The 14,041-nt window shown below is 38.5% G+C and overlaps 1 protein-coding gene across 1 annotated transcript; it reads right to left on the bottom strand.

Annotated features, from left to right (window-relative positions):
• Positions 1–1,532: 1,532 nt before the first annotated feature.
• fundc2 (fun14 domain containing 2) lies at positions 1,533–12,808 on the bottom strand. The gene is made up of 5 exons (XM_052021055.1): positions 12,744–12,808; positions 9,819–9,975; positions 8,565–8,640; positions 6,556–6,684; positions 1,533–4,304 (listed from the first exon to the last, which is right to left on the bottom strand). Exons 1-5 carry the CDS (start codon positions 12,757–12,759, stop codon positions 4,227–4,229), a joined length of 456 nt encoding a protein of 151 aa, XP_051877015.1. The 5' UTR covers positions 12,760–12,808; the 3' UTR covers positions 1,533–4,226.
• Positions 12,809–14,041: the final 1,233 nt, after the last annotated feature.

The raw sequence follows: 14,041 nt of genomic DNA, 5'->3' as shown, positions 1-14,041 counted from the left end.
TTCCCATTATGCAGCTGCTTGAATAGTTCAAAAATCTTCATTTTTATTACCATATTCAGAAGCTCACTACTTTATGGTGTGTAAACTTTTTGAAATCTTCCCAGAATTTCATTAAACAAGTGAATTGCTATTTATGGTGAGAAACTACTACATCTATTCTTTTCCAACTATATTTATTATTAAAGACAAAATCATTTCTTCAGACAAGCCCTCAAAAGCTCTACCGTTCAGGAAAACAAGGACAATGTGTACACTGGAATATTAAATAATACAGAGAGTCTTTGTCCCCGGATTAAACTCCTAGATTTCTCTATCCAATAGCATACTAGACACATTTTTATGCTTATAGTTCAAGTAAGACCTTCTCATTAAGAGCAGCCAAGAATGGGCAATGAATTACAAAATTCCTGGCAGTACTTAAATCCAGAACAATGAAAACAAAAATCAATGGAGTGGTAAATATACAAGATGCCTGCAGGCAGAGAAATCATTCAGGTTCTCTTGTTTAATCAAGATAATTAAATGGGTATCAATAGGATACAATTTTATGCACCATTTTTACATAAGCTCTCTAAAGGACATTTTAAAATTTGGTGATTGTCAAAAAATCTGCATCAGACTAATGCCTCTGCACAAGTGGTATGATAAAATCCCTCCAAAAACATTAACCAATGGTATCCATATCTTTGCCACCCTGTAGATCTGTTTTCCTCTGGCTACAGAGAATTTGGTCAGTTTTAACTGGAAAAGGATCAGTGAAATGGCAATATCTTCTCTGATTGTAGGGTGGTGGTTGTTTTGAGAAAAGCAGCAAAGGAAACATTAGGTAGAAGTGCCAGCCTCCCTGACAAGAAAAGTCTGGATCCAGAGTACTGTGATTAAATAACAGAAGGGAAAAAAAATCTGTGAAAGAGACTGATTGGATAGCTCCAGCAAAGACCAACACAATTAGCTTAATGGCCTCCTCTGTTGCTTCATTCTACAATCTTTTCCATTGCTACCATTGCAAAAGCTATCCTGTTCATTTTTGGCTTGAATCATGTGGTCCACTGGTGGTTATATCTTTGTGTCATTCACTCTCTTGGTCTCTATCTATAACATGTTACCTTTATTCCATATATTCCTTCCCATCATCTTTCAACTTAATTTCTAACATTCCCTATGTGCCTTTTTGATGAAAGGCCATCAACCTGAGCCTTTCTAACTGTTTTTCCTTCTACAAATGCTGCATGACCTGCTGAACATTTTCAGTTTTTTTTTCGCAATAATTGCACAGCCCAGTAATTGTTAATTGTTTCAGAATGATCCTGCACCCAATTAGCTACCAAACAACTTCAATTGTTGATTGGCAGCTGATTGGGTGCAGAACCGTATTGATGAAGTCATTGAATCAGACAGCACAGAAACAGGACCTTCAGCTCACCATGTCCATGCTGGTCATCTGCAATAGCTTGTCAATATGAATGGATATAGGCTTTATTAGCTCTCTCTGTAGGTAGGTATTAATACAGAAGGAAATGCAAAACACAACATTTCATAAAACTCATTTATGGTGTACTTTCTCAATACCAAGTTAACATTGTGCACTCTTTTGAGAAATAATACTGTTACCAAAAGTACAATCATAAATTAAAGTGAAGAAGAGGCACAAAGTGGCAAAACATTGAGTCAAGCAAACACCTATACTAAGTAATTGGATAAACAGAAAAATCAGATTGCATGTCACCTTGGCACTCATCAATGGTCTAGACTGGGGCAAAAATCAAAAAGTGCACCTAAGCTGCATTCTTAGTTCAAATCAGAGACAAATCTATCAAAGTCTTTAAATGTTGTTTCTCCCTTCCTCCCCACCCCCCCATCAAGAAAAATGCCTGTGTATGGACTGACTTTCATCCAGAAATATGAGCACAGGTTTATGAATATATATTTCCACAATGAAAATATAGACTGCAGCAGTAACAGTCCACAATCCCATCCCACTCTATTTGCAAATTAAAAATGAAATGCATGAACACAGTGCAAAAGGTATGAGTTTCTGGAAGTGTTTAAAAGCTAGGGCACATTCTGTACATTTGTGACAGTGCTGTACAGTTTTGTACAGTAAATCTTTAGTTTTTGAAAAAAATCAGGAAGGATAAAATGGCGGTTGGTGCAAACATTTTAAATAAATTGACTCCCTATTACAAAATTGTCTAGGTGACAAAATTATTGCTAGTAAAGGCAGGATAACATCTTCATATAAAGTATTGAAATTACAATCTGCATTGTGTGTTTGGGACGGAGGAATGTACAAATATAGATGTCCTATAGATTCAAATGTTTACTTAAGATTGGAAACAATTCCTGAACAGGCCGTACACTGCTGATGCAAACAATCTGACTTGCCTTTGACACAGCTTGCATTTCACATTACTTCTTTTTATATTCAATTTCTTGGAAGGAATTTTAGGGCAAGAAATGGATAAGTCAAGGGCAGGAAATCCACCAAGCCCATCAGGCTGGAAGTGACCACATAAATTAGCAAGTTAATAAATGAGAAATTAAATACTGGAAAAGACAAACTATAATAACTCAGATGGCTTTAGGTCACAGTAGAATTATGTTTAGAATCAATTCTGAGTAGTATAAGCAAAAACTCTCACTCAAGTGGATGGCCATATATTTCATATGCATATAAAAGACTGGTTCATCCAATTACCAGGTGTACAAATGTATTAAAGGTGTACAGGTTCTAGAAACTACACTATAAATGCAGATTTATGCCCTACCTTCTGTTCTCATGTGGAAAACAGAAATGTTAATGTGAGCTGCCCAGTCTAGGTAGCTCATTTTTAAATCTGCATGTTTTTTTTTTGACAAAATTGAAGTAAAAGACTTTGTATTCAGAATGTTCCAAATACCCTTCAAAGCCAATTAAGTACTTTCGTGCAGTCAAAATGGATTCAGCCAAATTTACACACAGCAAGATTCTACAATGACCAGGTAGCTTCAGCAAGATAAATACATAATTCGTAAAAACACCACTGGATCTTCCATGTCCCCCTGAGAACAGACAGGGCCTCACTTTAACCTCTCATTTGAAAGGCAGTAGCTTCACCAATGCAACAATCACTCAAGGGTCACACTGAAATCCTTGGAGCGAGATATGAACCCATAACCTCACTCAAAAGTACAAGTGTGGGAAAGGCAAGCATCACTTAAAGCAGTAATAGGACATACACAGACTGACAGTTTAAAGTAGTAATATGATATACATAGATTGGCACAGTACTTTTACTATGACATCAGATACTTGAGATCTTAATGTTGTGATTCTTACTTTCTACATGCTGAGCATAACATGTTCTAATTCTGAGCTGCACTGCAGCAATGGATGGATAAGCAGCAAGGTCTGAAAAAGCATATAATGAAACAGGTTTTGCTCATGGGCAACATGATCTGAAAACACTATGGTAAAGCAATTAAGTCAGAAAAGATACCTGGGAGTGATGTCAAAACCTAGAACATAAAGATATTCAAATGAAAAGGCAAAACAAGAAAAGATGGACATGAAAAATAAATTCAGCTTCTAAGTCTATGTTTTGACTTTTCAATGTTCCCAGGCACCTGTCCTTCTAAATTCATCATACTGAATTTGTCAGTACATCCATATCATGCTGCCAACTGCATTAACATATTAAATTCCAATCCTTATACATTGTCAGCATGGGAAGTGTGCAGTCTTCACAAACATCAATATTTACCAATAACTTAGTTAGTGCTATGTAGCATGTAGTAAACATGCAAAAACACAGGCAATTATTCTGCTCAGGTTATACATGGTGATTAAAGGTTCAACATGTAAAGAAAAATATAACAAGATTTTCATTTTCTAGTGAAAGAGCGCCAGAATGTGTGATCATATTGTGAATGCAAGTCATGTTAAAACTTACGTCAATTCTTCAATGAGTGTAACCATGCTACTATATTTACCACCATTTTGATTATAGTTCTAAACAAAGGCAAACACAAATGTTGGTGATTTAAGTCATATTAGAATGACGAGGCCAAGAATTCGGTAATGCAAACCCCCTTCAGTACAATATACTGAAGCCACTTGCTCAGTACTGATCGGTGGGTCACTCACCCTTACAAAATACATACAATCTATCAATGCTTTGGAGGGTAGGGATGGAAATAATTATGGAGTATAGTTCTTCACTCAAAATATTATCTTCAACTAATCCTCATGATGCAAGTCCAATTAGGAAGCCACCTACAAAACCACCTGTGAGGACAATGTTCTTTTTCACAAATACAGTCACCTATGTGGTAGAAGAGAAAAAAAACTGGTTAGGATTTTCAACATTTCAAAGCATCTGAGAACTCAAAGACATCTTTCATTATGCAATGAAAAATAAAAGACCAACAGAGCTCAAAGTCAAAGTCTTTGGATGCTTTAAGTAATAAAAGAAATTGCAAAACTTCTGTGCATAATCTTTTTATTCTTGGATATGGAAGTGGTGCCAGAAGATTGCAAAATGTTATATCCCTTTGAAAATTAGGTAAATAATAAACCTGGAACTAGCAACCATTGGCTAGTGACCTAGTGAAGATAAGGGAAGAACTTTAAAGAAATAGAAAGGATACAAGTGCATTTGGAAGGTATAGATTGATTTTTAAAAAAAGCTAGTGTAGAATTGTGAAACAAAATGATAAAATGGCTTGAATTCTTTGGTAAGAAAACAGTTAATAAGGATAGCATTAAAGATGTTATATTAATGCACTTACAAAAAATATTTGATAAAATAACACAAAATAAACTTGTTAGCAAAATTGAAGTTCATAGGATTAAAAATACAGAGCAGTAGTTTACATTTCCCTCTATTTTGAAAATAATGTGGTATCATCTACAAATCAGTTTAAAGATCACAGCTCTTTCTAAATGGGTTTTACTCATCTGGACGGTTATAAAGGGCATAATTTTGCAAATGAAAAGAAACACAGAAGATGAGAGAGAGAGAATTAGTGGCAGGAAATAAAGTGGGGAATGGGAAAGATGAGATTGCTCTGTTCGGGGGGAAAAAAAACAAGGGAGAGTATTTGGACTTCAGGAAAATGGAAAAGAATACAAGAATGTGCTTGATCAGAATTGGTCTGAACTCCGATGCTCACTGGAAGGAAATGGCATACCAGTATGTAGTGCACCCGAGGCAGATTGGCAACTTGGACAAATTACTAACAGAATGGTACTGTTCATGTAGAAGTACTCCAGTATGAAATTGAATTAGCATGAAATAGAGTTGAAAGGAAAGGGGAAAATGGGGAAAAAAAATCTATAATGTTCTCAATTACTGTACCAGAAGGGAACATTTGAACTAATAATTAGCAGACATTAATTCCAGTCAACACAATGCATGAAGTGTAAAACAAAAACTACTATAAGGATACAAGGACTGTTAATTTACAGGTAGTGACCTCAATTTTTTTTGTTCCAGACTTTTACATTTAAACTATATTAAATATATTCTAGCAATCTTTTCAGAGCTGCCCATGGGATAAATATACTGACACCCTGTCTGATGTTTCCATATTGCACACACACACACAGATGTATTTATAGCTCTCCTCTTCACAGACTCTGACTGAATCCTATTACTGCATCATATTTTCCACTATGTTTCTCTGCAGGAAACATGTGACCATATAACAGTAACTGTGTTCTTTTATGTAACTGCTTCCAGTCTGAAAGAAAACATCTTAGAGTGCTTACTCTGCGGGCAAGGGAAAAAGTAGAAACTAGAGTTTTTTTTAATAGGAATTGGTGGAAGGCAACACAACTGACAGGTTAAGACTTTTTTTTAAAAAAAAACAGGTGTGAAGGATAGTGAGGTAGTTTGCATGAAATCAATTTAATGCTGAAAAAGTGTCATAACCAAAAGAACACTCTCTTCAGAAACAAAAAAAAAGCCATACAGCTTTTATCTTTCAGGAATCTAAGTATGGCCATATCTGCTTAGATGTATGGCAGTACTACAGCAATCTATAAACTTTTCCTGGAGGCACAGGAGACTGCAGATGCTGAAATTTGGAGCAAAAACAAACTTCCTAAAGAACTCAGCAAGTAAGGCACCATCTGTGGAGACAGAGGGATAGTTGATGTTTCAAGCTGAGACCCTGCATCAGGAATGAGAGTGTAGAGGGGAGATAGCCAGCATATAGAGGCGAGAGGGAGGGGTGAGGCAGGGGCTGGCATGCTATAAGTGGAACCAGGTGAGGATGGAGATGATGGACAGGCAGAACCGGGGGTGGGGGGGGGGGGGGGGGGGGGGGGAGGGTTGGAGTTGGGAGACAGTGGCTGGTGAGCAATAGGTAGGAGAGGTAAATCATTTTTCTTATTAGTTTAAACATGTCAATTAGACCAAAATTAAAGTATTCAGCTCCTTTAAAATAGATTTAACTGAGAAAACAAGGAAAGAACCACAAATAGGTTGCTTTCATCACCCTGGCCTTTATTTGGTTAATGCAGTTAGACAGCAATAACTTCAATACCCGCCTACATTATCATCTCCCTACCTCATCAAATGCACCATGTACTTCCGATGTGACCTTATTTTTGCCAATTTTCAGTTGCTTCTTTGCTTTGTTCACATCTCTCTCCACTCGTTTCCAGTCAATAGTGATGTACCCTGTGTGGTTGGCAATCTGGAAGAAAAACTAAATGATTACTACACTATCTTTCCCAATGAATAAATGCACTACTTGATTTGGTGCCAAGTCATGCAAAATGTGTATGTGTCTTGTGTTTCTTGCAACATTTATAAGACATTTCTCACAATATCCTATCGTCATTATAGTTTTGTTTCTTCCTCCCCAGGGTGCGAGTAGTCAGTTGGTTATCATAGTTTCTACAACAAGAGAAAGTGGCAGCGGTAACTGAAACATTTTACTTGTGTTCTGGTGACTGAATTAACTACTAATTGAACAGCATTCATTTTGCTCTATCATCATTTGAGAGAGGAAAATAAACAGTGTGGGTTTACACATCAAGAAACCCATGAATTTAAAAATCATAGCATAAACAAAGCAATGGAAAGAGAGTTCCTACCTAGCCTTCTACCACAATAATCTGTGATCCAACTGCCTCCAGAGTAAAACTGGACATCATCCACCCCTTGAGTTTGCAGTTACATCTTCAAACAATTTCTGCACTATGAGCTCAGGCCATTGTTGGGGATTGATAGCATTTGCTCCTTATGTTGATAGACCACTTGGATCATACAATCTTCCTCATTACCACTTGTTGCATGTGAAGAAAGCTGCTGTCCCAAACCTGGAAATTTTTCTGGGTAACAAGCTCAAGAGCCAGCAATCACTCAATCATTTTTGATATATCCAGTCAACAACTCATCTGCAGGAGGAATAAGTCTCTACCAATTGCATATTTTGTATAAAAAGTCATCCAAGAATGAATGGATATATTTAGCACGAGTGCTTTGATTTGAACCCTAGCTCAATTCCAACTATCTATTCTAGTAAATGCGAGGTCATCCACATTGGAAGGAAAAATAGAAGATCAGATTATTATTTAAATGGTGAAGGATTGCAGCATGCTGTTGTGCAAAGGGACTTGGGAGTGCTTGTGCATGAATCGCGAAAGGTTGGTTTGCAGGTGCAACAGGTTATCAAGAAGGCAAATGGAATGTTGGCCTTCATTGCTAGAGGGATTGAATTTAAGAGCAAGGAGGTTATGCTGCAGCTGTACAGGATACTGGTGATGAAGCACCTGGAGTCCTGCAGTTCTGGTCTCCTTACTTGAGGAAGGATATACTGGCTTTGGAGGTGGTTCACCAGGTTGATTCTGGAGATGAGGGGGTTAGCCTATGAGGAGAGATTGAGTCACCTGGGACCATACTCACTGGAATTTAGAAGAAAGGGGATCTTAAAGAAACATACAACATTATGAAAGGGATAGATAAGACAGAGGCAGGAAGGTTGTTTCCACTGGTAGGTGAGACTAGAACTAGGGGACATAGCCTCAAGATTCAGGGGAATAGATTTAGGATGGAGATGAGGTGAAACTGCTTTTCCCAGAGGGTAGTGAATCTGTGGAACTCTCTGCCCAGAGAAGCAGTAGAGGCTACCTCATTAAATATATTTAAGATACAGTTAGATAGATTTTTGCGTAGTAGGGGAATTAAGGGCTACAGGGAAAAGGCAAGTAGGTGAATTGGAGTCCACGGCCAGATCAGCCACGACCTTACTGAATGGCGGAGCGGGCTCCATGGGCTAGATGGCTGACTCCTGATCCTATTTCTTACGTTACGTTCTTCTTTTAAGCATGAATTCCAAGCCAACTAAACGCACCTACCTTTTTTTGTGTGTGGTATGATTGCCCATTAATTTCATAAAACCAAGTAGTCTTGGGTTTATGAACCAGTTTCTTTCCTTTTCCAGCCTCCCCCATTGTATTCTCCTGAGCTCCCCCAATTGTATTATCCTCCTGAACTGTCTCCTCAGACGTGAAATTAATTGATCCATTTCTCAGCAATTTTTGACATATTAAGTCAGCAAGTCACTCTCACCTGTAGCAGGAAGAAGCCTCCACCAACAGCAGTTGCAGCTAATTTACCAACTTTCTGAAAGAGAAAGCCTGCACACCTGCAAAAATTGCAGAAATGTAATATTATTTAAAGATTGTATTTCTTCTTAACAGACGTCCCATAAATCAGAAAAGCAAAACAGGGTGGCTACTGAAAATCTGGAATACAAACAGAAAATGCTGTTAATACTCAACAGATCAGGCAACATCAATGGAGGGAGAAAGACAGTTAACTGTTCAGATTAACAATCTTTCAATAATGTTGTTCTTTCCACAAATGTTTCCTGATCTACGAGGTATTATCAAGATTTCCTGTTTTTATTTGATGTTAGATTCACTTTAGGATGAAGGCAAGGGCTTAAAATGCAAGTTATTTTGTAGAAAACCTGATTCTGATTATAGCAGAGGAATATGTGATAAACAAACCAGTAAAACACAAGTCTGTGAACTGAAGTTGGACAAAATGCTGAAAATGAGTTTATATGTTTCTTGGACCAATGGGGCAGAGGAGCTGCCAGGATCCCAAAGTAAGTGAATTGAGCAAAATTAACCCAGTTCCTGATTACCATATCAAGCCATCTAAAGTTCAGTAAAAATTCAGAGCCCTAATCAGCTTTCATAAATGTAACTGGTCTAGCAGTGATTGAATTTGAAGTTATTTCACATTGTTGGCATTTGATTAAAGAATAATTAGTGAGTATTCTATTTCCCATTACATTTCTAGGTCTTGAAACGATGCCAGCTAGAAATCTGAAATATGTTCTGAATAGTTCCTCAAATGAAATCTGGTGGGAGCACATCAGGGGAAAAACAGTTATTTGGTGTAATTAGAAAGCAAGTTAAAAAGAGCCAGCAACTTCCAACTAGAGCTACAGAGTCTTGGGTTTATGAATCAGTTTCTTTCCTTTTCATTCAGGTAGCTTATCAACTGAGACATCTGATCTTCATTTCCACTAGTATCACAGTAGATTTGATATTTCACTTTAATATTTGATCACACTCAGAATCAATTCACTGGGACACTACAGTGAAAGGGAAATTCTCCCATTACCCATCTATTTAAAAACCAGCAAAATAAATTTATAACAGATTCTGTCTCAATACCTTGACCAAGTAGCAACAAAATCCGCAACATCACAAATTCTTCCAGGTCTCCTTAATTTAGGGTGAATATAAACTAAAATAAACAGAAAAGTTATCCTCTGCTTAAGGCCATTATTAAAGGAGTTTGGCTTACCATCCACTGGCTCCTCCAATCATCAGCTGTGTTGCTACTGTATATTTCTCAGCAATTGGCCCAGAATTTCTTCCAAAGAATCGGTTCCACCATCTTTGTCGTTTGGCATATTCAGCCAAATCCAACACCTCAAACTGATCACTTTCATTTCCCTGCTCTAGAGAAAGGTAATAAAAATCTAAGCTTTTGTTTTGGTAGAACATGTACAGATATTCTATTCACTGTTACACTCTTTCAAACTGCACAAACATCCATCAGAATGATGAACTGCCAGATGAAAAGCCAATCTTTCACTGAATAATCTTAATGGATGAATAATCTTATTGGTGCAATTAATGAGGGTGCAATTAATGAAACTAGACTTTGTGCCAGCCATCCTGAATAATGCAAAAAAGTGCATTGGTGATGATGTTACACTGCAAATCAAAAGCTATACCCTTGTAGTCAAATTTAATATATGCCAATACATATGCATTTTGGTTTGTTAAATTACAAAATACCATAACAGCACCTCATTTTCCATCTTGGAACCTTGCAGCCTAACAGCATGAACATTGAATTCTCCCACTTTAAGTAATCTCAACATCCCCCCACCATGCTTCTTTTCTTCCCTTTCCTAGCCTCTCTTTTTTCTACCTGCTTTTTATTCCTCTCCTTACCTTTTACCCATCCCCCCGTGGATCTGCTCTCCCCTCCTCCTCCGCACTTGCATACCCCTCTCTCTTACCTGCATCTACCCATCACCACTTTGTGCCCACCCCACCTCCCCTCTTTTGTCCACCTACCACTGTTCTGCTTTTCCCTCCTATATATTGAGCTTCCCCCTTTCCTATCTTCAGTCCTGAAGAAGGGTCCTGACTGGAAACGTTGACCGCCTGCTTTTCTCTACAGATGCTGCCTGGCCTGCTGAGTTCCTCCAGCATCATTAGTGTTTTTCATCTAGATTCCAGCATCTGTAGTCCTTTGTTTCTCTACCCATAACAGCATCTGGCCTATTAAATCACACATCATAATAAGAGAATAATGTAACTCTATATCTCCTTCTTTCTTATCTTTTTCCCAACTTTCATGATCTGTTATCCATTACAAAAACACTTACAAATAAGTCTAATGGCACAATGGCTCAGAAACCCTAACAGACCATTTGAGAGTGCAGCATCCCAATGTGGAATTTGAAAAAAAAACTTGGATGTATATAGGTACATATCATTTAAAGAACAAAAAAACATCATATAACATTGAGAAATACTTGAAAACTAGAACAGAGTTGAGCCCCAGTTTAGCCTGCACAGTAATACCTTTCAGAATCTTACTGTGAAGGTCACAAAGAAATTGCTGTCCCAAATAGTTTCAACCTCAAAAGAGAAATCTCAAACTAGGTTTCAAGAATAATGATCCTGCTGTTTAATCAAGCACCTCACATGAGTTGTCACTTTTCAATAAGCTCAAACCATCAAAGGAATGCTTGCAGGATTTCAGTCCAGAAAATGTGAAGTGATGGACATTAGCAGCTGCTGTTGGTACACAGTAGCTCTATGTGCCAAACAGGGGGGTGGCGGGGAACTGTTTAAAGAAATATTTATTGAGATGTTCATAACTCAACAAGAATTCCTTTTGAAAAAACCTCAATGCTCCATTTGTCCACAAACAAACATTTCCTGTATTTTAGCAGTATTTAGGTCAGCCATGTGTCTACTTTATTAAAGCATGTAGCTTTGGAGAACAGATGTTAGTAGGCAAGACAAGGAAATAATCAAAACCAACTGTAATCTTTAACACTTTCTGGTACAAGTCCCACAGAGGTGTACCTATCTAGGGATTTCAATAGAAGGATTAACTCAGACTGCATCTGAGGGAAAAAGCTAATGCCTTGGCATATGCATTCAGGAGCAAACAACACAGGCTGCCGACCCGAAAGAAAACAATCTTTTTAATGTGGACTTCCTGAAGTCAGTTGCTATGAAATATCTCTTTAAAAGGATCTCAAGCACACAGTTATAGTTATGTCCAAAAGATGGCTGAGCAGCCAACCACATTAAAAAAATCTTACAGGCATAATAACATAAATAGGAACAGGACACAGAACTATTCCTTTATTCAATAAAAGTGTAGCTTATTTGATCTTTTGCATTAATTCTAGTTTACTACCTAGTTTCCCTAGAGTCTTGTACTTTTTCTAGGGAAAATATACTTAGTAATTCAGGGTAGAGAATTCCAAAAATTCACAACCCCAAAACAAGACATTTCTCCTTAATTTTAAACATACTATCACTTCCTCCGGCAGCCCATTCCATATAACCACCACCCTCTGTGTGAAAAAACTTGCCCCTCAGATCCCCTTTAAATTTTTGCCCTCTCACCTTAAACTTGTGCTCTCTACTTTTAGACTCCCCTACCCTAGGAAAAAAGACTGTGACCATTCACTTATCTATGCCCCCTCATGATTTAATAGACCTCTAAGGTCACCCCCTCAGTCTCCAACAATCCAGGGAAAACAGTCCCAGCTTCAAGTTTCTTTTGAGCTGTAACCTGCACCGTGACACAGGCCAGTTATTGGACGGGATGCCAGTCCAAACAATTAGTTGCCAACCACCAAATGGAGATCAGGTACTATTAGCAGCCATTACATTGATAAACCATCGAACTACATAGAAATTGCCACATGGAATCAGGCCACTCCGCTCCTGTAGATGTTATAATTAAGTAGCCACCACAACTTTGAACATTCCTGACCCAATGCGTTGAGGCCCGAGTGCGGCCCCTCCCAACAGCCCTGTCAGTGTACAGCCCACTGTACAAACTTGCCTCCATGCTCGCCACTTCCTGACTGCTGGTCTTTGCCCGCCCCCTATCGATTCTACGCTCAGGTCTCCAACGACATTACAAGTCCTGGCTCCAAACCCAGCTGCCAGCCCCCCTCCTCACCTCTTGCCTCCGCCATTCCGTTCTGACCCTCTCACCTGGAAACACCCCGCCTACGCCAGCGGAAATGATCTCATCGAAATCCTGCCCCCGCCCCCAGCACCGCTGTCAATCATTGCTTCAACCCAGTTGCTGAGAATGGTCAGAGCTGCAAGCTCGTCGACAATTTTTAGCTTACATTTGGATTGAAGTTAGGCAATCCCGTACTTTATCATTCTTGGTAGCTTTTTATACATTTAAAATGCATTTTTCGAAAATATGAATTAATATTTATGATATATCAATTATAATTTGCCCTGTTGTACATTAATGCTACCTAACATGCAGTGATGTTGTGAGTGATATAAGGTAATAAATAGTGACACATTCGGAGTGATGGTAAAATATTGATATAGAACCTGGATAATGTTATCGCTCAAGGAAGAGGAGGAAACACCTGGGAACCTCAGAGATGACATAATCGTGAATATCTTAAAGAAAAGAGATGCCCGACTGGGGTATCTACAGAGGTGTCTCCCTGCTGTCTGTCATGGGGCAAGTCATTGCCAGGGTCTTTCTCAACTGCTTACTCTCAGTGACCGAAGAGCCACTTCCCAAATCATGAATTCCGTCCATCTAGATGCAGAGTGGACATGATCTTCATGCTGTGATAACTCCAAGGTAATGAGCCACTGTACATAGCCATCTTTAATCTCAGTAAAGCATTTGGCTCCATCAATCAGGGGGTGCTCAGGAACGCCCTCTTCAAATTAGGTTGCCCACAGAAATTTATCTCCTATTTATGTTTGCCATACAAGCCAATATAGTAACCAGCTGGCTCACAACAGAACCAATTTCAGTGAGGACTGGTGTGAAACAAGGTTGTGTCACTACTCCAAAACTTTTTTTTAACTTTCTTAATGCAATGTTATACCTCTCCTCCAATAAACTTACCATGGGAGTGGAACCCAGCTTCAGAATTAATGGTAAACTGTTCAGCCTACAATGACTACACTGCAGAACCAAGGTAAGCTGAAGCTCAATAGAAGAGCTATAGCATACAGTGGATGCTTGCGTTTGTGGATGCTCGGAAGCTGTGCTCCAAGACATATTAGACGTTCATGGATACATACAAGAGGTTGGGCCTTGCACTCAACATCTGCAAGACAAAGCTCCTCTCCCAACCTGTCCTTGCTGCACCACACTGCTCTTAGACAATAAAGGTTCACAGGGAAACCGTGCAAAAAATGGACCACTTTCCATATTTCAGGGGCCACCTCTCAGCAAAGGCAGATATAGTAATATACCACCATCTCCAACAT

The sequence above is a fragment of the Pristis pectinata genome, chromosome 8, assembly GCF_009764475.1.
Source record: "Pristis pectinata isolate sPriPec2 chromosome 8, sPriPec2.1.pri, whole genome shotgun sequence".
In the NCBI taxonomy this organism is placed as follows: Eukaryota; Metazoa; Chordata; class Chondrichthyes; order Rhinopristiformes; family Pristidae; genus Pristis; species Pristis pectinata.
This window is presented reverse-complemented; position numbering and strand designations above follow the sequence as displayed.

Coding starts and splice junctions, on each gene's coding strand:
- fundc2 (XM_052021055.1), bottom strand. Junction 6,685..8,564: donor GAGGCTTCTTCCTGCTACAG/GTGAGAGTGACT, acceptor TTTTTCTTCCAG/ATTGCCAACCACACAGGGTA. Junction 4,305..6,555: donor TACATGGTGCATTTGATGAG/GTAGGGAGATGA, acceptor TCTACCACATAG/GTGACTGTATTTGTGAAAAA.